This window comes from Protobothrops mucrosquamatus, unplaced genomic scaffold, assembly GCF_001527695.2.
Source record: "Protobothrops mucrosquamatus isolate PMUCROS unplaced genomic scaffold, P.Mucros_1.0 scaffold324, whole genome shotgun sequence".
Classification (NCBI taxonomy): domain Eukaryota; kingdom Metazoa; phylum Chordata; class Lepidosauria; order Squamata; family Viperidae; genus Protobothrops; species Protobothrops mucrosquamatus.
Window position 1 is genome coordinate 467,770 of NW_015386663.1, and position 24,171 is coordinate 491,940.

A 24,171-nucleotide genomic window follows, 5' to 3' on the forward strand; every position below is an offset into this window, starting at 1 on the left:
ATAAAAATGACAAGTACAGCAACAACAACTAAAGTAGGCAAAAAAATAGTTACAAATCCCACACCTATAATGGCCTCTCCTACAGGTCAAAGAATGATAGGGACCATGTTGGGGAAAGAAAAAGAAAAGGCAGAATTGGCAATGACCCCACAGAGCATACAGATAACACTACAAATGATTCAAGAAACAATGATGATGATCCAAGAGGCAATAGCAAATAATCATGAAGAAACGAAAGTACATCACAAAGAAATCAAGAATGATATTGGAGAAATGAGAGATGAAATTAAAAACATGAATGATAAGATAGGCAATATACAACAAACAATGATGGAAAATGAACAAAGAATTCAAAAAGTTGGCTATACGCTTTAAAATGCTTTAACCGTTCTAACCATTTCAGTGAGCAGTAACACAAATATTAACAAGTAAAATATAAAACAATTTGAAAAATGTACAATATATCAATCTTTATATACACTTAAAAGATTAAAAAATAAATCCAAATGGCATCAACAAAAATCTCTTCAACCAGCATGTGCACATGTGCAGGCACGCGCACACACACACACACAAAACACAGGCTGAATTTCCTTTAGGATGTACCAGGATCAGTATGAACAAATTCTTAAATTATATAGTCTTTCCTTTGATTATCAAATTTCCTACGTGGACTAATTTACATTTCATAACATGTTCATAACCCGAGGGGCAACTGCATTCAGACTAGTTTCTAGTGAACAAAATTCCTATGTATACTGAAAAATTAATATCTACTATTTGGTTGAAGTTTTGTTTATTTCTTATACATCTCAGACTCACAAAGAAAAAGCATGTACAGTAGAGGAGCGGGCTGCATACATGTCTTCTATTGGTATTTGATCAGTTTGGATTTGAACTGCATGGACTATGGCTATTTCCAGACTACGTACTTTCAAAATGTAAGAAATAATAATGGCAATATTAAAGCATGCCTCAGAAATATGGGAGCTGTAGTGGCGCAGTGGCTAGAATGCAGTACAGTACTGTGGCTGATTCTGACTCTGCCCACTGCCAGGAGTTAAATCCTGACCTGCTCAGCCTTCCATCCTTTTGAGATCAGTAAAATGAGGACTGAGATTGTTGGGGGCAATATGCTGATATTTGTAAACCATTTAGAGAGTGATATAAAGCACTATGGAGTGGTTTATAAGTCTAAGTGCTATCGCTATTTAAATGCCCTGGCCAATCCAACAGTATCTTCTAGTTCTGTTAAGCTACAACTGGAAACTCTTACCTTGGAGCGGTCTGGATCACAAAAGTCCAATAAAGTATCACAGACATGATAACCTAAAGATTTGAGATCCTCAAATGTAAAATGACAGTTACTTTTAGCACCTGAGAAAGACAAATAAACATGTGGCTCTTTAGTATTTAGTACAGTAAATACCTTGATATGCAATCAAGAGAAAAGTCTTTCCCTTATTCATCACATTGTGTAATTTATTATTTAACCAGCATTCTTTGCACAGTCTTTTCTTTTGCCCATTGTACCTATTATTATTCAATAAAGGGCAGTGCATCCATTATAATCTTATTTCTTTCTTTTACTTCTTCCTTTTTTGCTTAACGCTCCTGAAGAATGAGAATTTACTCTTCAAGTTGTATTGTTTTTCTGATCTCTTGCTGTCTAGTTACATCATGTTCTTTTCCATGCAGTAGTAATCAGAATTAGCTAAGATCTCCCCCCACACACACTTTCCTTTGCTTCTTAAAAATACAAAAGTAGATACAGTTTTAGATGACCTCACTCATGCTGCTACTGCTACCAAAGTCTATTGACTTTGACAGAATGTTAAAATACCTAGTTCCTTGATTATGTTAGGATTTCATAGCCAGTAAGCTTGTTTCTCACTTTACTATATTTAATTTGAAATACTCTTAACATACAGTCTCTGTATCACAAGGAGATAACTTTATTTTCCCACAACATGAAGCAATCAGCCCAAGCAATGAAATAAGGCTGGGATAGCCATGAATTTAACTGTAGGTCTAAGGTACAGTACAAATACTCACATTCTGTAGGCCGAGTGCACAGCTGCTAACCCAAAACCAATTAAAAATCACCAGACCATTAAAAAAAGAGAATATGTGTAGTTCAGGGTTGAACTATGGGGTCCTTGGTGTTCTCTGAGCTTGGTTGTTTTCCTATTATCTGAACCTAGATACTGTACTACCTTGAATAGAAAAAAAGATGTACGCTCACCAAGTGTTGATCCACTGAATGTAGATTCCATTGTATAACTGTTCTGTATTCCCATTCTCCACATCACAACTCGTCCAGTTCCTTCTTTACACTTCTGAACTTGAAATTTACAGCTGTTGAAACAAAACTGAACATCCAAATTGTCCAAATTAGAATTATTATATTATTAGAGATATTTATTAAAGCATCGTTGGATCAGGCCAAATAAATAATTAACACTNTAGATTCCATTGTATAACTGTTCTGTATTCCCATTCTCCACATCACAACTCGTCCAGTTCCTTCTTTACACTTCTGAACTTGAAATTTACAGCTGTTGAAACAAAACTGAACATCCAAATTGTCCAAATTAGAATTATTATATTATTAGAGATATTTATTAAAGCATCGTTGGATCAGGCCAAATAAATAATTAACACTTGGTAATCCATTAATGTATTTAAAAAAACACTCTAGAATGCAGGTGATTGAGAACCAGTTTGGTGTATTGATGAAGGTGCTAACCTATAAACCAGGAGATAAGTGAGTTTTAGGCCTGCCTCAGGCATGAAAGCAGTCTGGGCTGACTTTGGGCTGGGTACTCTCTCACAGCCCAAACCACCTCATAAGTTATTGTGGTGGGGAAAATAGGGGACAGGAGTATTAGCTATATTCACTGCCTTGAGTTACATAAAAAGGTGAGATAAAAAATTAATAATAAAAACAATTTCTCTCTCAGATTATAAACTGTGTATCTTCTAGGGATTGTTGTCATACAATGTTAAACCATATTGTAATCTGCTCGGATTAATTTAGGGTCAAATAAAATACAATTCAAGATAAAAAGTCTGAGCTAGCCAATCAGTGTTTCCGAATATTATTTGTTATGTTCTATCATTGCTTCTGATTAGCTACATGAAATTTGGCAGTGGGCATATAGATATAGGATCTTTTTTTAAACAAAAAATAAACATCTGCAACCAATATTTACACCTGGCCTTTAAATAATGTTGCGTTTTGAGCTGTAGCACCTCCTTCTCCTGCTTCTGATAAAGTGCACATTTCCTTTCCCCACCACCTTACGCCTGGATTCTGCCTGATCTTCAGCTACAATTGTTTTCCAGTCATTATTCAGGCCCATGAACATTTTCCAAACTGTATCCAATTAATTCCATCTTACAATAAAAAAATGAATGTCACTATAACTTGCGATTTGTGACATACAAAAAGCATTTTCTGTGTTGACAACAGTGAAATGCATGTCTTTTTAAAATTAGAGCTATAATTTTAATTTTATATTTAAGACCTGCATTATTTGGTTTCTTGAAAATAAAAAGATTTATTTTTATGAGTGTGTATTAAATTTTTGTTATCTGCTTATACTGGAAAAATTGCTATATTTGTAAAATGTGACAAAAACCAATGTCATAGTTCAAGAGGATTGAAAAAGTAGATATGCTGCCTAAATACGTTTCTGTTCCAAATTACCCCAAGTTTCACCACCAAATGCTTCTCCATCCATTAATTAAAAATGGCACAAGTCAGAATACGTAGTTTATTTAAGGGAGGAAAATTTTGGCTATTGTAATCAGATTTTTTTTTTAAAAAAAATAGATATTTTCCAGTAATGAAAAGAAGTCTGAATAAAACAGTATCTGTGAAATTTAGACAATTTATACTGAAATAATGAATGTACTGAATTAGAATCTGTATACAGGCCCCACCTTATCAGGAATATTCTTGCTCATCATAAGAGGAAAGATTCGCTCATGAAGTAACTGATCTTGTGTATATTTATTGTTACAGCCATACATGAAGATATTGTTCTTTCTACTATGTCCATGGATATCACAATAGAGCAGAACTTCACGTTCCTCAAGGACTCTTTCAGAGCAGAGACACAAGACAGAAATAAAGAGAGATCCAAGGAAACCTCTGAATGTCTGATTTTATACATATAAACATATAAACAACTATATTGTATTATTTCCCCCCACTTGTATGGCAGTATCAAACAATTAGGAATTTGAACATTCCTGATAGATACATCTTTAGCTAGATTTAGTAGTTATTTAAAGTAAATAATTGGTTGATTCTCATTTCCCTATTAATGGCAGAATAGCTGTAATCCAATACACTTCTGGCAGAAAAAAGCCAGTTTGGTCTAATGGTTAAGGTACCAGGCTAGAAAGTGGGAGACCATGAGTTCTAGTCCCGCCTTGGCCATGAAAACTGGCTGGGTGACTTTGGGCCAGCCCAACCTCACAGGGTTGTTGTAAGGAAAATAGGAGGAGGGAATTGTGTTGGACATGTTCACCGCCTTGAGTTATTTGTAAAAATAAAAATAAATAAAAAATAAGAAAATGAAAGCACAAGAATTTTAGAAACAAGAAATAAAAGCAAAAAACAAACAAACACAACCCACTGATTCTCTGGCACTTTTTTCAAAACTGACCAAACGGGGGATAGCCCTTAAAAATCAAGGGTGTATTAGGCCATTTTACCTTCTAATTGAAAAATATGTATGAAATCCAGAAAGCAACAGTTCAAACAGAAGACTGTAACCAGCTATACAGTTCTAAATTGAGAATGTTCCAAGATTGTATATTTTTAGTTTATTTATTTAGCCATATGCAAGCTGTATCATAAGAAATGCTAAAATTACTGTATCAATATCTTGATGATACCACTTTAATGGCACAAGTGAGAAAGCCTTAAAGAATTATCTTACTGAAGATAAAAGAAGAGAATGCAAAAGCTGATCTGCTGTTAAGATTATGTCAATAAGCAATGCCATCCCAATGTGATTAATAGTAGAGAAGATGTTTACAAAGTAACATCATCTTTTTAGGCTCAGATAAGAAATGCTGACTGAAACTATGAAAAAAGATGTCTACTACTGGGAGAAGTATGCTAACTGTTCATCAGGACACGGGATTAGAAATGAAGAATAATTGAATAACAACAACAATGCATGTAGCTCATATGAATACTTGCTAGACGCTGTCCCTGACTGATAGGTAATACAGCATTTCTAGAGATGCTCAGAGTGTATGTACTTTTCTAAATTTTCTGTTTATAGTATACTCTCCTATATTTTGCAGAACATATATTGGATAAGCTAGCAATTTCACCAAATAGCACTGGCATATTTGAAGCCTCCGTAGCCTCCCACATGCAAACTAAGTCTGATATTTGTATTATTGCAAAAAAAAAAAAACTTCAGAAACTGTTGTAGGTATATACACATATGCTCACACAGTGTGTGTTTATTGAACAAATTTATATAACTGCACAGTGTGTATTTATTGAACAAATTTATATAACTGCTCAACTCACATGCAGTGACTGTGTGTGTGTGTGTGTGTGTATAGTTCTTAATATATGCTACCTTTAGAAACTTCATATAAATCTCTGTCACTTACCTCTTGATCATGGCCCGAGTATACCAAATGCAGGGGAAAGATTCCTTTAATTCTGTCCTATAGTTTCTGTTCAAGTCTCTTCCTGCCAACGAACAGCGATAGTTCCCCACAATAACTCCATCTGGGTTCAGCATGGGCACAACTTTGAATATGAAGAGATCTCGAAGGAGCTGAGCATCAGGAGCGTCACTCAGGATAAAATCCAAGAAACCTCTCATCACCCATGAACTATTTGTTTCCCCAGGATGGACTCTGGCAGTTAGTATAATAGCTTTTTTTGCTGCTCCAGCCATGGCACTTTGGGACGGATTGGTAATAGTAAGAAGGTATACTGTGTTTCCAGCTAGACTGTTGCACAGAGGGCGGAGTTTGCAATGCTGAGAATAGAGTGGATTACTTACCAAAGTCAAAAGATAATTTTGTAGGTCTGAATAGGTATAAGGATAAAATTGAGCAAAGTAACATGTGTCATAGCTGTTAGGAAAACACACCGTCCACGTGAGGCAATAGAGGGTTTGACCTTCTTCTGTGTTGTATTTATAATACTTGATATGATTACCCACCCTCCTCCAGCCAATACCCTCAGACTCAGCATCCTTCTGAGAATACATGAGAGGCTTCATCCCCATATTGTAGAGGCTTTTGGCTTTCATCAGATTAACAATTGTGAAGCGGTACGTGACATCTTTTCTAGTATTTTGCACTCTGAAGTAGTACCACTGGGTATGCTTGCTGGTATAAAGATCCGTCCGCAAAGTGAGTTCATATTCATATTCGCCTCTGAAAGGAAGCAGGGAGGACAAAGATGCATTAAAAGCCAGCAGCAGCCTCTTCCTCTTGGGAAGAACTACATAGTGACATGTCCTTCAGTCTTATTTAAAGATGAAATAGAATGATTCATTTTATTACGGTCTTCCTCTCTGTGAATAAAGAGTTCAAGGACACACTCTTTCCATCAGCTTGTTAATGTGGCACATCATTTGTTATTTGTGTGGCATATGTGGCCTTGACCAGATTCCATTTTGGGGAAATGGGGAGTTTTAAGAGATGAACCGAATACCTTAATTCTTGCCGGTCTGTAGTATTTAGGTGATTTGCTTTATATGGAAATCCAGGTGGCTTAGAAATCTTAGCCAATATTCATTTTTATTTTCTTTCATTCAACAAGGAAGGGGATGAGTTAAAGGTAAGGTGCAAAATAAGTAAGAAGAACATTCCTTTAGAACAGTGTTAAGATGTAACAAAATGAAATTCAATGGTGAAAAAAGCAAGGTTCTACATTTAGGCAAGAAAAACCAAATGCACAGGTATAGTAAAGGGGGTACCTTGCTCAACAGTAGTAACTGTGAGAGGGACCTCGGAGTCCTAGTGGACAATCACCTAAATATGAGCCAGCCATGTGCTGCAGCTGCCAAAAAGGCCAACACAGTGCTAGGCTGCATTAACAGAGGGATAAAATCAAGATCATGTGAAGTGTTAATACCACTTTACAATGCCTTGGTAAGGCCACATTTGGAATACTGCATCCAGTTTTGGTCACCGCGATATAAAAAAGATGCGGAGACTCTAGAAAGAGTACAGAGAAGAGCAACAAAGATGATTAGGGGACTGGAGGCTAAAGCATATAAGGAACGGCTGCTGGAATTGGGTATGTCTAGTTTAATGAAGAGAAGGACGAGGGGGGACATGATAGCAGTCTTCCAGTATCTCAGGAGCTGCCACAAAGAAGAGGGAGTCAAGCTATTCTCCAAGGCACCTGCAGGCAGGACAAGAAGCAACGGATGGAAACTAACCAAGGAGAGAAGCAACCTAGAACTCAGGAGAAACTTCCTGATAGTTAGAACAATTAACCAGTGGAACAACTTGCCTTCAGAAGCGGTGAATGCTCCAACACTGGAAGTTTTTAAGAAGAGACTGGACAGCCATTTGTCCGAAATGGTATAGGGTTTCCTGCCTGAGCAGGGGGTTGGACTAGCTGACCTCCAAGGTCCCTTCCAACTTTACTATTATTATTATTATTATTATTATTATTATTATTATTATTATTATTATTATTATTGTTGTTGTTGTTGTTGTTGTTGTTGTTGTTGTTGTTGTTGTTGCTGTTGCTGTTGTTGTTATTAATATTATTATTATTATTATAGACAGCTAAATGGCTCTCTCTGCAAGGATCATGTGGTACTAATAGTTTCCCTAAAAATCTGATAGGGAAAGCAGTGTCTTTTTGGAGTGCCAAGTGTGAAAATGCCACTACATTCCACCCATATACAGTTGCATATAAAGTTTAAGATCTACTAGTTAAACTGTGAATTTAAATAAATCCTGAAGTGAACAGAAGCTGACAAAACCTCTACATCTTCTGCTTCTGCTGCAATCCACAGCAAATTTGATTACTTAATATTTATGTGCAATTGTTTACAAGTAAAGAGTGAATACGGCAAGTGAAGAACGTTGGACAATATTTTATATCACCTTTGGCAGAAGGAACAACTTCAGAAAGAGCTAAGAGTCTTGTCTCACTATTGGATTTCCTCCCACTCTTCCTTGCAGATCTCTTCTAATAGTCTCAGGGGGTCTATGACAATTCGCCCTGGCCAGCTCGCCCTGGCCAACTCGCCACGGGACAAGAGTTACACTAATATCAAAAGAATGGTGGAATAGAATCATTAAAGAAGGGATGCAAAAACAGGTACAAAATGAAATGTGAATGACAAAACTTAAAATATTTTTGTAATTGATTTTAAATAATTAAATCAAATTGTTCAATTGCCCCATGGCAAATTGTCCCACAGCAAGTTGGCCGTGGCAAGTTGTCCATGGTGAGTTGGCCGCAGCGAGTTGTCCCATTCGGAGTCTCAGGTCTCCTTGCATGACCTGCATACTTGAGATTTTCTCATGGTCTTTCAATAATATCCAGCTCTGGGGAGTAGAAAGATCACTCCAAAACTCAAAGGTGCTTTTTCAAAATGCAACTGGACTGGTGGTTGGTTTTTTTGTTTTGTTTTTTGTTTCCCCTCCACTCTGATACAGATGACATTGAGGCCCCAGATAAAACCCCAAGTGGCCTCAAGAGGTCTCAGGGAGAGTGCTAAGACCAGAGACTGCAAAGAAATATGATCCTTCCACACACATCCTGCCATCCTGTCAGAATTCATCCTTCTATCGCTCCCACCATCCTGCCAGAACCAATGAAGCTTCTTGGATGAGAAACAAAATGTCTTCCTCAAGAAAAAAAAGTCCAGTTGCCTTTTGAAAAAGCACCTTTGAGACAACTGTGACCTGGGTGACTGAGAATTTCCACAGACCCCATTCCAAAACCTTTGTCTTTCTTTCCTGAAAGCATGGTTAATTTGAAGATATGAGACAATAATGCCTTTATAGGCCCCTCCAAATTTCAGTGCTATATGCTAGGTCAGCTCTTTCTTCTGTGACAAGATTCTGGATGAGGGAAGCCTTATTACAGGCCAACCTGCTGGCACCTATGGTAATAATAGCAACTGGAACTCAAAACTGCTCAGGATCCAGTGCCCTAGTATTGGATGCCTGGATATCTTTAGCTGAGTCTCACCACTCATTCTTCTTTTTACTTCCTCTGTTGGTTTGCTTAATATACAAATGCTTGTGAGTTCTGGATAACAAAAAACCTTGCTAACTGCTTGGAGAAAGCACTATTTACCCAAGATGTTAGATTTCCTTTGAATTGTTTAGGAAAGGCATAATAAATCATACTGTTTTTAGTTGCAGATACATTTGTGTAAAAAAGTTTGCATAAAATGTGGCAAAACTCAGTTAATAACTGCCTTGCTTAGCCACAGAAATTTGGAGCTCAACTGTAGTCATAAATCAAAGACTACCTGTATATCAATTTAAATTAAAATTCATGATAAAGTACATCTGAAATATGAGGTATCTCTTACAAGGACGTGATTTGTAATAAACCTTAGCACTTTTAATGTTAATGCAATAGCACAATCAATGTCCTTCAACAGATTATCCTAGCCCTTCATTAAAAATAAAATGTTCTCCTTTTCTGGTCCCACATATTTTCCTGCCCTGTATGATTCCCAACTCTTCTTACTCACACCCTGATTGCTTTCTGGAGATTCCCACTTTCAAAGCGTGATTCGAATAACAGTACAGTATCTTCTGGATCTTTTAAGGTGGCAGCAGCTGACTTGATAGGTAGCCTTGATCCTCCAACTCGTGAAGCAATAAAATAGGCATCTGTAGTTGCTGCAGAAGAAGAGGAATGCCTGTCAACAAAGTTATCATAGATCTTGCTCTGTGATAAGTAGATCTGTGTACTAGCTTTGCAAAGTTTGTTATTAAAATTACTGACAAACACTAATCTCCCATGGATAAATAGCAATTAAAATTGACTGCAGATAAGTAATCTGATTCCAGTTTTTCTACTTTCTAAAAATTGGGCAAAATTAAAAACACTGTACAGTACTTCTCTAACTTTCCTCAATGATGACTTAAGAACTAAATTAGATAATACATGCAAAACAATGTGTGTAACAATCCTCAAATTATTCAAATTCAAAGCAATTGGGAGAGGCTATGGTGGAACAGCAGAATAGTTGAAAAGGTGCATAACTCTGCCTTCCACGAACATTTTTATTATAGTTTTCTACCTTATGCTCTTTTTTAAAAACCTTTGAAATAAGTACTTTGACATCTTTGGTAAAGACCCTGAGATAGGGCAGGGAGTTAAAGTTAAGCAGTCTAAGTCTCACTCAACCCATTTTTTTTCCCTTTCTCCCTCTTCCTTCAAATTACTCTTAACATTTTTCTTTCCTCACTTTACATCATGCCCCCCAAAAAATCAGCAAATTTTGTGATTTATTATTTTAAATTGAAAAATGTACTGTGTATTCTCTGAGCTTGTAAAAATAACATTTTATTTTTGGATAATCCATTATGTTTACACAGTGACCGACATTGGAAAGAATGCTAATGATGATGCTAATGATGATGGGTAAAGACATATGGAAAGATACAGCTCTTCTTTCATTGTCTTTGAACCCTCACATCCCTAAATATGACACCTACCTTTTCCTTTCCAATAGCAAACTGTGAAATTTATGTTCTGCAATTAATACTCATTATGTTATCAATGCAATTAATTCCTGCAATTCCAAAAGTAGTTTGGAACCATTATTAGCATTGTATATGTTTAAGGAAGTGTGAGAGGAGTGATAATCTAGAGCAGTGGTGGCGAACCTATGGTACGGGTGCCAGAGGCGGCACTCAGAAGCCTCTCTGTGGGCACGCGCACCGTCACCCCAGTCCTAGGCCTTCAGCTGGGTTTTATAAAACCTTTTCACTTTAGGCCTCCGCCGCCATGTGCAAAAAAAAAAAGGTTCAATCAATCAATTTCATCTTCTCTTGGGAAAAAAAAAGATCTTGAACAGTTGGAATTGATTGATTGAACTTTTTAGTCCCACCTAGTCTGCCATTACCTGCACAGCCACGCCCAGCCAATGGGTCACGCCCAGCCAATGGGCCACACCCACCCGGCACCCGACGATGCATAAGTGGGTTTTGGGTTGCAGTTTGGGCACTCGGTCTCTAAAAGGTTCGCCATCACTGATCTAGAGGTCTTGTACGAACCTCTGACACTTAGAAATTACACTTATGTAATTCAGTCTCTCTATACATAGACAAGTCTCCTAATAATCAAGCAAATAACTTGATTGTATTCAAGAATAAGATTCAAGATTTATATTTTTCATGTATACATCATGGCTTGAGAATATCCGTAGAATCTACCAAGATGATATGAAAATCAACCTCACAGAATTTAATATCCAGACAAATCATATTTTGATAGGAGATAAATCATACTTCTGATTGATAATCCAGCATGATTTACTTTCTTTTCTAGTATCCTGTGGTCTGTTATCTATACTACTTTCTTTATCTTCTGTATTCTAATTCACAACTGACTCTTGTCTTTATTTTCTAATTCCCCATTTCCAAGTTTCTCTTATCAATAGATTTTTTTTAGCCTTTACAGTAGGTAGCCTGCACGGTTCTCAGCCACTAACTAATAAGGCATCTTTATAGCAATGTATTATCACCCCATGTATACCAATACCTGGTTCTATGAAATAGACAACGGTTCCAGAACTCTCTCCAACTATTTCCGGTGCAAATTCATTTCCAGTTGGCTGATAAAAAGGTTCTGGCTTAGGAGGAACCCATTCTAATAAAGAAGCAAATAATGGCACTGTGATTTGGATTTCCCAATTTAAAAATTAAGTATTTCCTATTTGCTCTGGTTGACTCCTTCCAAATTGAGTTTCCTCTCAGTTCCATTCTAAAGACACTTCACAGTATGATATACAAGCATACAGAACACATTATATATATTTGTGTGTGTGTGTGTGTGTGTGTGTGTGTGTGTATTCACACTTACGATTGTAGCAACTTCCCCATGGTCACGTGATCAAAATTAGGATGCCTGGCAACTGACTCATAATTATGATGGTTGCAGTGTTATGGTGTCATGTGATCATCTTTTGCAAACTTCTGACAAGCAAAGTCAATGGGGAAGCCAAATTCACTTAACAACCATATTAATAACTTAACAACTGCAGTAATTTACTTAACAACTGTGGCAAGGAAGGTCATAAAGTGGGGCAAAATTGACTTAGCAAGTGTCTCACTTAGCAACAGAAGTTTTGGGCTCAATTGTGGTCGTAGCTTGAGGACTATCTATATTGGCCTGGATATTTTTCATTTATCAACTTTTTGAAAGCATAATATTTAAGAGGCTATTTCAAACGTTTGTTATTGAAATCCAATATATATATTGCCCCAAATTTCAATGCTAAACAGGATAGACAAATTTTAATTGCAAATTCAATGCCAAATTAAGATGATGCTCTGGAGGTTTTGAGGAAATCTTCAGTTACCAACCCCTGCTGTAATCAACCTAAAGCTTTGACATTATCTTTTAAATTAAAAATTGGGAATATTCTCATTATAGAGCTATATCCTGTTTTTTTATTGTATAAAAATATTCTGAACAACAATTGAAAATATCTATTTAAAAACTAATTAATCATAAAGAAACAAGCCTTGCAGAAAGAATATCAGCATTATTTCCAAACAATTAATCCTATCTTGCTATTCTTCTTAAGTTCTTTGAAATTTTCATCAGGCATGTGAATAAAAGTGATTGTCAACATGGTATATTTGGATCTGACTCTGTTGATAGTATATATTTGGATTTTTAAAAAACCATTTCTCATCAAAAGTTGTTGACTTAGCAGTCATAAGAAAAAATGGACCTGTTGTCTTGTGCATTTGGTTACAAACGGAAAACACTTCCTCACATAAGCATATCATTAAATTGTGAAATTCATTACTCAAGACATAATAATAGTCACTAGCAGGATAGGCTTTAACATGCAATCAAATAAAATCATGGAAAATGGAACTAGCACTCCTGAATACTCAATACTCAATTTGGAATATCTCCAGGTTGTGAGTAGCATGGCTGTAAATACTAGCTGTAGGGGAACAGTGGTGGGACGGGGCCTGTATCTCCTACTTTGATCTCCTGAAACATCCAGTTGGCCATTGTAAGGTGCTGGATTTAGATGGACCTCAGTCTGGCCCAGCGGTTCTCAACCTATGGGTCGCGACCCCATTTGGGGTCGATCGACCATTTCACGGGGGTCGCCAAGCAAGGCTGTCCGCCATTTTTCCCCCTTTTCCGGCGGGTGCCTTACCTCCCTTGGGCTGGGCCAGCTGGTGGTCGGCCTGCTCCGTCTCTGCCGCTTGCCAGCTACGCCTCAGCCGGCGCAGGGGGCAGAACCATGCATGTGCGGCGCTCCTGGGCAGGGAAAGTCCTCGACTTACGACCGGTTGGGTAGTCCTCGACTTACGACCGGTTTAGTCCTCGACTTACGACCGGTTTAGTCCTCGACTTACGACCGGTTTAGTCCTCGACTTACGATCGGTTGGGGGTCGCGGCATTAAAAAGGTTGAGAACCATTGGTCTGGCCCAACAGGGCAATTCCCATGTCCTTCTTTTCTCTTAAATGTACAGGGTTATTTCTGGATTGATTTGCAGGCATATGTAGCAAAATTCTATTTGTACAATAAATACATTACATTACAACAAATACATTTTTCCCGATATAAGATTCAGATTACCAATGTGATAGATATGATCCTCGATTACTTCACACTCGATTGGCCAGAGTGGGCTCAATTTTGAATTTCTACCTCTAGGAAGAGAAAAAAGATTCCGAGGTTCCCGTAAGCGCAAGATACTGGGGCTTTCCAGTTGATCAAGCATGCGCTGTTTACTTTTAAGAAGTGCAGTTTCCATTACTAGTGAACCTGTGAAAGGAAAAACATATACAATATGCTACTACTTTCTTTTCAGATACTCAGTGAAGGTTTTATTTCATTTTCAATAGCTAATGCACAACAGGTTGGTAATTCAGTTTACTTACAGAGTAGGGTCTTGTCTGAATCATGTTCTTTTCTATCTTTTTTGCAGAGGTTGCCTGCTGTCAATAAATGGCATGAGCTCTCCCAGCTTTCAAAGGGAAAACTAAACTTGTGAGGAAAATTTTCCTCATCTAAGAAATAAAATTTTATAATATTATTTCATGAAATTAGTTATTTTTAGTTAACCTTATAATTACAAGCTCTCAATGAATTACTGTATAGCTATTACAAATTCAGGAACATATACATTGAGAAATTATGCTGTATTACCAAGATCATATTTATATGCCCAGCTCACAGGCACAGCTGCCAATGTGTTATATTCAGCTGCAACTGTCTGCAGATTCCACATTGCCTTGCAACACTCTTATCCTCATATTTCCCTAAACTATTCTGGAGGATTTGGGAATCCCAGATTTATCATCTATATGATACAAGCTGCCCTTTCCTTGAAATTGGTACATACTGTACATAGGACCAGTTTCAACTGCTGTCTAATCTGATGTGTATTATCAGCTTCAAGACTGGGCAATTTTTTCAGCTGAAGGCTGCACTTAAAAAAAAACCAAAAACAATGTTGGCCTCCAAATCCCAAAGGTGTTTTTCAAATTGGACTTTCTTATTTTTTTCCTTGAAGACTTCAAGGAAAGTCCAGTTGCCTTTTGAAAAGCACCTTTGGGACAACTATGACCTGGAAATTGGGAATCTCCATAGACAGTTGGCTTCCAATGGTTACTGAAGGTTTGGTAATATGGTGCTGTCACAGTAAGTAAGGATGAACATTTCTGCCCTATATTTTCTTTTTTGGTAAGTGAGGATTGAGACTGAAAATGGAGGTTTAACCATCAATTTCAATCCTTATTTTAGAAAAAATGCAAGAGCTTTTCATATCAAATATCAACTATGCTCTATTAAATTCCACTGGTATCATCCTAGGGATAGTCAAGGGAGAATGAAAAGTCCATTATTCTCCCTATGTCCCTAAAGTCCATTGAGGAAGGATTATCTGTTTCAAAAGGTTAGGATTGAGGCAGAAGGTAAAAGGACAATGTCTTATATTGTGTGGTATCTGTGTGTGCTTATAAGTCAGTTTTGACTCCTGGCAACTGCTTGGACAAGTCCAGGCAGTTTTCTCAAAACATTTTCAGAAGTGGTTTGCCGGTGTCTTCTTCCTAGAGCTGAAAGACAGAAACTGCTTCATATCATTCTAAAAGTAGACTAGAACTCTAAAAATTTATAACCCAGTGCCTTTAACCATTATATTAAATTGTAGTAGTATAGTACTGGAGTAATGTGTTATTTTTTTCAATATTTTCTCATTTTATAAATACAACATCTTTTTACTAAAAGACATTTATTTTCATATTAGAACCTATCCCCTAAAGTGTTACCCACCTATCCAGAAGCTGGCAGAAAACTTCACTAGCACAAAATTTGTTGTGCCCATTGCTGACCTCTGTCTTGCCTCCACCCTGTCTCCAATTACTGTAAGTCAGTTGACCTCTCTCCATGATAATAGGTGGCAAAGCTTAATAGATTTTATATACCTTGACACTGTCCTTAGATGGTATCAGAATAAAGAGGAAATTACTATTTTAACATTAGCACAGCTAAGGACAACTTAAGTTTGTCTCACTTATGGATTGTGGACAATGGACAAGGGCATTGATTTTTAGCTATGATAGGTTTCGTTTATTGCTACATTTTATTGCACTGCATGCTAACTCACTGCTCACTCCAGGAGTTCAGTCCTGATGGGCTCAAGGTTGACTCAGCCTTCCATTCTTCTGAGGTGGGTAAAATGAGGATCCAGATTGTTGGGGGCAATATATGCTGACTCTGTAAACCACTTAGAGAGGGCTGTAAAGCACTATGGAGTGGTATGTAAGCCTAAGTGCTATTGTTATTGCTATAAATAACAGTAAGCACTAAGGATTTCTTAATGTTCAAACAATAAAAACAAGCAGTGAAAAGCAATCCCTAGCTAGTCCTTTGACAAAGGTAGTATCTCTTGCTACAGAATGTTACAGATGCAATAAAGATGAAAACATCAAATTGAGAACAGACACCTTACCTCTGAAATAACCATAGTACTGGAGATGTTGATATATAAACTGTTCATATGGGTCTTTAAACTGCTGTGGAAACAATTAGATTTCTGATCATTCTAAAAGCCAGCATGTATACTTGAAACTCCTTTACCATAGTGTAGCAATGTGAGACAAAAACAAAAATATCTGAATATGCTGTATTTTAATAGCAAGTATGCTCTTGAAAAAACGTCTTGCTGGTCACACCCAAAATCCAAACTATGACTGTTCATCACATCTATCTATATACCAGTGGTGACGAACCTACGGCATGGGTGCCAGAGGCGGCACTCAGAGCCCTCTCTGTGGGCACGCGCGCCGTCACCCCAGTCCTAGCTCTTCAGCTGGGTTTTATAAAACCTTTTTGCTTTAGGCCTCTGCCATGTACAAAAAAAAAAGGTTCAATCAATCAGTCAATTTCAACTTCTTGCGGGGAAAAAAAAGAACTTGCAAAGTTGGAATTGATTGATTGAACTTTTTAGTCCCACCCAGTCTGCTGTTATCACCGCAGCCATGCCCACCCAATGGGCCACACCCACCTGGCATCCGACGATGCATACCGGTAAGTGGGTTTTGGGTTGCAGTTTGGCCACTCAGTCTCTAAAAGGTTCGCCATCACTGCTGTATATTATTAATACTGTTGTGTCTGTTTGTTTGTAGCCTTCAGTTGGGCAAAATTGGGAAGTACAGAGCAACAATTATTGAACCAAGGTAACTGAAATGGGCGAATGTACAGAATGCTGGGACCTATGACTCCTGTGGGAATTAAATTTGGGAAAGTTGTGGCCACTTCGCATCAACACGCCTTCAACTATATTTCCCAGAAATCTGTACACTGTATGGCACAAGGAAAGATGGGAAAAGCAAATTCCCACCCTCCTTCCTACCTCCCTCTAGTCCCTTAGGCCTGGGAGCAAGTCTTGATGGGCCAGTGGCCATTGGCTGCTTTGGAACCAAGACCAACATTTGAAATCTCCTAATGGCAATCACTGGTGATGAAAGGGAAGGAGCTACTGGGATGCTTGCTGGTGAGGTATAGTTGGCTGGTGAGTGGTTGAGAGGTGAAAGGAGGTGCCATTGGTGATATGTCTGAATAGGGGAGTGGAGGTTTGCTGTTCCCTTTATTCCTCCTCCCCAATCAAAGTGATAGGCAGTCCTGTGGGTTTGAGGAAAGAAGAAGGAAAGAAGAAGGACAATCAAGCATTTGGGATGCCTGCTGGTGAGATAGGGCTGGCTGGGGGCTACTGGTAGTTGGCAAAGGGGACATGTCAAAATGGTGAACAGGGGTGCAGTTTTCCTTGTGGTCTGCAACTCACTTGGTTCCCCCTTCCTCCAGCAAAGTGGCAGACAGTAATGCGAGCCAGCCAAGAAGAAGGCGGCAGTCACCTGAGGATCATAGGGGAGGGGAAAGAGTGCAAGCATGTGGAAAGAAGAGTGACTCAAAGGGTCACAGGTTGCCCAGTTTACTACTAACACTCTTGTGTCTGTAACCTTTAACTGGGTGAAATGGTGCATTGTAGGGCAACAATTTTTGAACCAAGATACCTCAAATGGGCTAATTTACAGAAAGTGTCCAAAATCTGGAAAAAAAAAACCCCAACTCTAGTGGAATTGAAATTTGGCAAATTTGATGAAATATTTTATGACATAAAATTTTATAAAGCACTTTATGACTTATTACAATGTGTTATAAAACATTTCTATGCTCAACTCCTGGTGTTTGATTATGCTGTGCAACATGGGCTACTTTCAAGGCAGATACATCTCTAAATATCTCACTGAGTTTTTAATAGTTTTTCAGTACATCAGCTCTGTCATTGTTGACGTCATTGAGGAATCTGATGAAATATCAGTAAAATGATGATCCAATGGATTATAGGTTGTATAATTTCTCCAAAAAATCTAAAAGATTGCCCCCTTTCCCAGAGACCCTAGTTTTTGCTTTACCACCGATCCGACAACCGCTCTCAGAAATTTAAAAAAAACGAGAGACTTTTAACCTAAGTTTCTTAAAACATATGAACTCAATGTTGTACTAACCTGAAACTCAGGTTGTGGGTCTAATGAACACATGTTGAGTGCAGTGATGTTATCTGATGATGCCTAAAGAGAATAGAAGGGGAGGGGGAGATACCTGAAGGTTTACGACTTTTTTTTCTTCTTTTTGCTTAAAAGGAATGACTGATTATCGTGCAAATTTCTCACAAATATTACCAAGCACAAGATGATGGTGGGGTTGTGAAAATGACAGGACTAAGCAAAGCACAAAGGATCAAAGAAAGTAAGGGAAGGACAAGGAAGGGCAGCAGCGGGAGGAGAAACCAGAAAGAGGTTTTGTCTTAAAAAGATTTTTAAAAACAATCCCTGCTGCCAAGATCAAGCCACCCTCGCCCCCGTGACCACGGGTTCTCACAACCACACACGCTCCTTCCGGGGATCAAGGGCGTATGTGCGCCCTGCCTCCCATAGCCCCGCCAGCGGGAGCCGCTCCTGCACTAGCCTTAACGTACAACAGTCGCACTCCTGTCTCAGGAGTGAGGAAGGAGTATTCCGCCGGTCCTTCGTGTAACCGACGCAAGGCTTTGCTCCATTCAGGGTAACGCAGGTCCGCCTCTCTCGGCCCTCGGGCATCTCCAACAGTGACACCCACCGTCTTTCTCTCTTGTTCCTCTCATTCCCTCTGGAAGCGAACTTGGTATCCTAGCGACCAGTCACGCCAAGCTGCCCGGCGGAGGGAGGGGGAGGGCGGGCTAGCGGGAAGGTGGCGACGCCTTCAAGCCTGCAGTGGCTTTTACAAAACTGAGGCGGTTTCGGTTTTGTTGGGCGCGCTGCTCTCCAGTAAGGGAGCGAAGTTGAATTTCAGTGGTGCTTGCGTGTCTGTATGAAACGTTATTGATATCAGTCTGCACGCTTTCGGACCCATAGGGATGTTATGATGGGGTGCGTCTCAATCAACCCAGCTGTTGTTTCCATGTTCCCTTTCAGACGGAAGAGCGAGTTGAATGAATAAAAAAAACTGGGCGGAGAAACGTTAAAATTAACATGGACCGGAACCCTGTAGTCCAGTGTTTCTCAACCTTGACAACTTTAAGATGTGTGGACTTCAACTCCCAGAATTCCCCAGCCAGCATAGCTGGCTGGGGAATTCTGGGAGTTGAAGTCCACACATCTTAAAGTTGTCAAGGTTGAGAAACACTGCGTAGTCGGTTTCAGCCCAGGCTTTTTAGTTTGCTGCTGGTTTACAGAACAAGAAAGCAAAAATGATACAGCAGGTTATGTATATTTTCAGAGATGGAAATACTAGGAAAATTATAATTAAAAATACAAATAGAAATTCCTTAGCGCTTTCCCCTAAATTTTCTTCTTTAACTACTTAATGTTTCTTCTGTTTTTGTGAAGTGTGAACAGTTAATACGTTGTTGTCATGAGGGGATTCATTATTCCTTGGAATTCCCAGAATGTCTACTTATATAAGAAAAGATTCTTCAATCTCTTGCTGCAATTGTTTTATTTAAAAAGTGGCTCCTTTAATGCTTTCTAGGAAAAAAAATGACATGACTTTTTCTTGTAATAATCTTATTTGGACATGATTGGATACAGCAGTGATATCTATATTATATTAAACATCCATTCAGCTAAGGATCTAGATTCAAGATCAAGATCCAAATATATAATCTCTTTTGAAGATTATGCAGTATAGTGTCTTGCAGGACAAAACAAATTATTTTTAATGAAACCTTTTTACATATAAATTTTAAAATCCCATTATAAAAGTTAATGGTAACTAGCACATGGGAATTTGATGGCATATAATTCTATCCTGCATTTAATTAACAGCAGTTAATTGGACAAGTATAAAATTATTATTAGGCTCATATGAAAATATTTTTCAAAATTAACAACTGCAGTTAAAGCTGTCTTTGGGGAATTACTAAGAAGTGTTAGAATATAACAATATGCTATAGTGATTAAGGAGTTGGATTGGGATTGGGGTGATCCAGGATCAGTTTTTGTCCTCAAGCTATGGAACATTTTGCTGCTGCTGTTTGTCGACTGCTGGTGACTGCCTGGACAAGTCTCTGCAGGTTTTCTTGGCAAGATTTTCAGGAGTGGTTTGCTATCACCTCCTTCCTAGCCTTGCGACAGTCATCCAGCTGAGCTCATGCTTAAGGTACAATTCATGCTCTCCCAGAGAGTAGCTCAGTGCCCTTAACTGCACCAAAATACTATAGCTTTTAATAAAAAGAGCTAGCCCAACTCAATCAGTTGATGTGTGCCAAAAGCAAGGCTAATATCCCAGGTTTTCCTTCTCTTCATTCAGCATACGCTCTTCAAGTAACTGCAGGATTCAGAGCCAACCTACCTCAAAGGATTGCTGTTCTGGGGAAAACTTAGTGAGAACACTATGTATGTATGGTATTTGAGCTCCTGCGGAACTGTGATACAAATTTAACAAATAGGAATAGTAAAATATAACTAGAGAAAAGGAAAGAACAGATTATTTTAATGTTACTTAAATATCAACTTGTTTTGAGTATTTCTCCTTAATTTCTGTTGTGCTGTTTCATCACGGTGGGAGGTGAGAAATGGGTTTCTTGGGAAGGATGAGCAAAGAATGGCAGGAGTATATACCAAACATATGTAATCCCAGCAGGATCATGCAAAGCATGAAGGTCGTACCTGCTCAGCTAAAGCAAGCAAATGCTGCCTATATTGGGCAGCAGCAATACAAGATGCTGGAGGCAGACCATCACTTTAGTGACAAAAGCACAAGCATAAATTCATATAGTGAAGAAGACCAGAGTAAACTGCTCCCATTATTTAACTAAGAAAAACCACATGGATAGAAAATATAAAATGATTGATACTATAGTGCTAGCGCAGTGTTTCTCAACCTTGACAATTTTAAGGCATGTGGACTTCAACTCCCAGAATTCCACAGCCAGCAATGCTGGCTGTGGAATTCTGGGAGTTGAAGTCCACATGCCTTAAAATTGTCAAGGTTGAGAAACACTGTGCTAGAGGATGGGCCCCTCAGGATGGATAGTAATCCATGTGCTACTAAAGAAGACCTGAGGATTCTTTTGCCTTTGGGGCTCTACTAGTAGCCAAGAAGTATGCCAAAGACTAGCACTTAACAGCCATGAAGGCATTGAAAAAGATATTCAAATATCCTTATGTATCTTTACTTACAAAGATCACAGTAGTGCAAAGCATGATATTCTATGGATGTGAAAGATTGTGAAGAAGCAGAATATTATAAAGGACATTGGCACTTTGAACTTTGGTATTGCAGAAGACTCTCAAGAATACCATTGACAGCCAAGAAAACAAACATGTGGCTCCTCAAACAAATCAATCCAGAATCCAAATCAACTTCACAGCCAACCAGAGATAGCACCGACCCTCAACCAAGCCACACAAGCCAGTTCACCTCCCAATGACCCTGACCTGATGTAACCTCCCCATTACAAGATCATTACAAGATTCTCACACTGACTCACCTGACCTATCATAAGACCCTCAATTGACACACCCACACATGAAGCCCTTATAAACAGAAGAACACTGACAGTGACATCCACTAAACTCCGCTGAAGATGTTATCTAGCCTGGTAACAAAATGTTCGGAAACCAACCCAGACTTTCGGAGAACAAACCTTCACCCACAAATCAATCCAGAATTTTAACTCAAGGTATAAATGACCCTGTCCAAATTATCTTACTTTGAACTCATTATGCAAAGACTTAGCTCTCTGGAGAACACTAAATGCTGGGGGAAATGAAAGAGAAAGAAGAGGACAATCAACAGGAAGGTGAATGAACTCAGTTACAGTGGCAATGAACGTATCATTGAAAGTACTACTGGGCCAGATTAGAAACAGATGCTCATGGGGAACAATCTTTCCATGGAGTGACTAAGCATCAATGTTGACTTGATAGCACACAATCATAATAATATAAATCCTTTATACCTTTAAAATGAAATATAAAACGCCAATGATTATTTATCGTAATAATTCAACAAGCTATTAAGATCTCTTTTTTTCTTAGTGGTGAGGAACAGTCAATTAAGGGGTCAAACTATAATATCTCTGGAAAATTCTTCTGGATTCAATAATTTCACATTCATCCTGCCATGCAATTTTAGAGACCACAGTCCATATGAAGTGCACATTTTTTTATTATTATTATTATTATTATTATTATTATTTAATAATAATAAATAACATAAAAATGGGGCGGGAAGAGGAACGCCTGAGTCCCGCCGATTGTCGGATTATTTTTGTTTATGTTTTCATGTTTTTGTGGTGGCAATTTTTGTATTAATTTTCCTTTATAATTAAACCGGAAACAATAAAATTTTAACAAAATTTTGGGTTGATTTTTATGGGGAATCCGGTGTCCTGCCATCTTAAATAGCTATGTCTTGAGGGCGCGGCGGAAGGGAGATCCGGGATCACCCTGAACTCTGGGGGTAGCTCGTTCCATAGGGTGGGAGCTCCAACAGAGAAGGCCCTCCCCCTGGGGGTCGCCAGCCAGCACTGTCTGGCTGACGGCACCCTGAGGAGACCCACTCTGTGGGAGCGTACCGGCCGATGGGAGGTAATCTGAGGCAGAAGGCGGTCTCGGAGATATCCAGGTCCGATGCCATGGAGCGCTTTGAAGATGATAATCAACACCTTGAAGCGCATACATTTTTTTTCTGAATCCCAACAAACCACAAAAGTAAAAAGAACTGGCTTGTGGTTATTTTAAATTTCATAAATCAGGGAAGTTATTTGTTGCAACTTTTGATTAAAACACTTAGGTCTTCAATTGTGCTATTTCAGATCTGCAAATCAGTGAAAGATCTACCATTGATGCAGATGAATATACTATCCATTGTTGTCTTGAAGTACGCATATTTGCAGAAAGGTAATTTTGTAGAGTTTTCATATAAGGTATATATTTGCTAGGTAACTATCATTTTTATTGACAAAGGACTCAAGCTAGCATGAAACAGTTCTGAAGTATAAAAAGAGATTTTATTAACGTGTATGTACAAATTTACATAGCCATAAACTGGAGAAATACAAATGGCATTTAACCATAAACCGCCTTTTCTTTCATTTTACAGAAAATCATTATTACTTGATTTAAATTTTTAAAAAGCAAATGGAGAATTAATTCAGACATTCATAGGTTGAATAAATATTCAGCCTGACTTTAAAAACAGACTTTCTGCTGGAATTCAGTGACATGGGCTTAAGAATTAAATACTGAGAAATTAATTTCCCCCCACTCCTCTAGCAGATATCTATCAACTGGCAGCCAATTAGATAGGGCTTAAACACAGATTAGCGTACAAATGCAAGTCTTTATGAGGGGGTGCTGTATTGGGACTGATCCAGGACTATGGAGGCCACTCAGCTATTGCCTGGTCAGCAACAGAATTGCAAGCCACCAGCTTTTTATACAAATGAGTCATTTGGCTCCTTCCTTCTGAATACCCACCAATAAAAACACGGGAGCCCCCTTCAATTCAAAAAGTGCTCAATATGGCAGCTACATACAATATATTTTCCATCTTGTTTTAGCCACATCAGGGAAACTAGTAGGATGTTAGAGCAGCAAAAATAGAAAGGGAAGATTATTTTTAATACAATTAAGGGAATTGCCCAGGGCAGAAAAACAAATATTTTTGCCATACTCAAAGTGTTGACAAAACCAGGAATGAAACAAGGGATTCAAATCCTGAAATGTTTGATCTGAGAAGACTATACATTTTTCAAAAAATGCAAGTGGCAAATTACAGCTAGACACATTACAGTACTTGAAAAAGCAAATGTGGAGTAAGAAATGGAACCAGCCAAAGTGCATCAATCAGTTATTGTTATGTGCTCCACCAGGGAACTGGACAGAATAGTGTGTCAGCTGTCTGAAATGGGAGCTGCTTAACATAGAAGTATCAAGC

General features: G+C 38.3%; 1 protein-coding gene across 1 annotated transcript in view; it reads right to left on the minus strand.

The window, feature by feature from the left end:
* AGBL2 (ATP/GTP binding protein like 2) overlaps positions 1-18,885 on the minus strand; it is a 32,813-nt gene extending 13,928 nt beyond the window's left edge. The window contains exons 1-11 of the mRNA XM_015815190.2: positions 18,725-18,885; positions 18,255-18,317; positions 16,151-16,262; positions 14,127-14,255; positions 13,822-14,010; positions 11,753-11,860; positions 9,732-9,882; positions 5,650-6,429; positions 3,949-4,108; positions 2,246-2,372; positions 1,277-1,377 (exon numbers count right to left, since the gene is read on the minus strand). Coding sequence (XP_015670676.2) covers positions 1,277-1,377; positions 2,246-2,372; positions 3,949-4,108; positions 5,650-6,429; positions 9,732-9,882; positions 11,753-11,860; positions 13,822-14,010; positions 14,127-14,255; positions 16,151-16,262; positions 18,255-18,287 — 1,890 coding nt within the window. The 5' untranslated portion in view covers positions 18,288-18,317; positions 18,725-18,885. The remainder of the gene's footprint in view (positions 1-1,276; positions 1,378-2,245; positions 2,373-3,948; positions 4,109-5,649; positions 6,430-9,731; positions 9,883-11,752; positions 11,861-13,821; positions 14,011-14,126; positions 14,256-16,150; positions 16,263-18,254; positions 18,318-18,724) is intronic.
* Between the last annotated feature and the right edge of the window lie 5,286 nt (positions 18,886-24,171).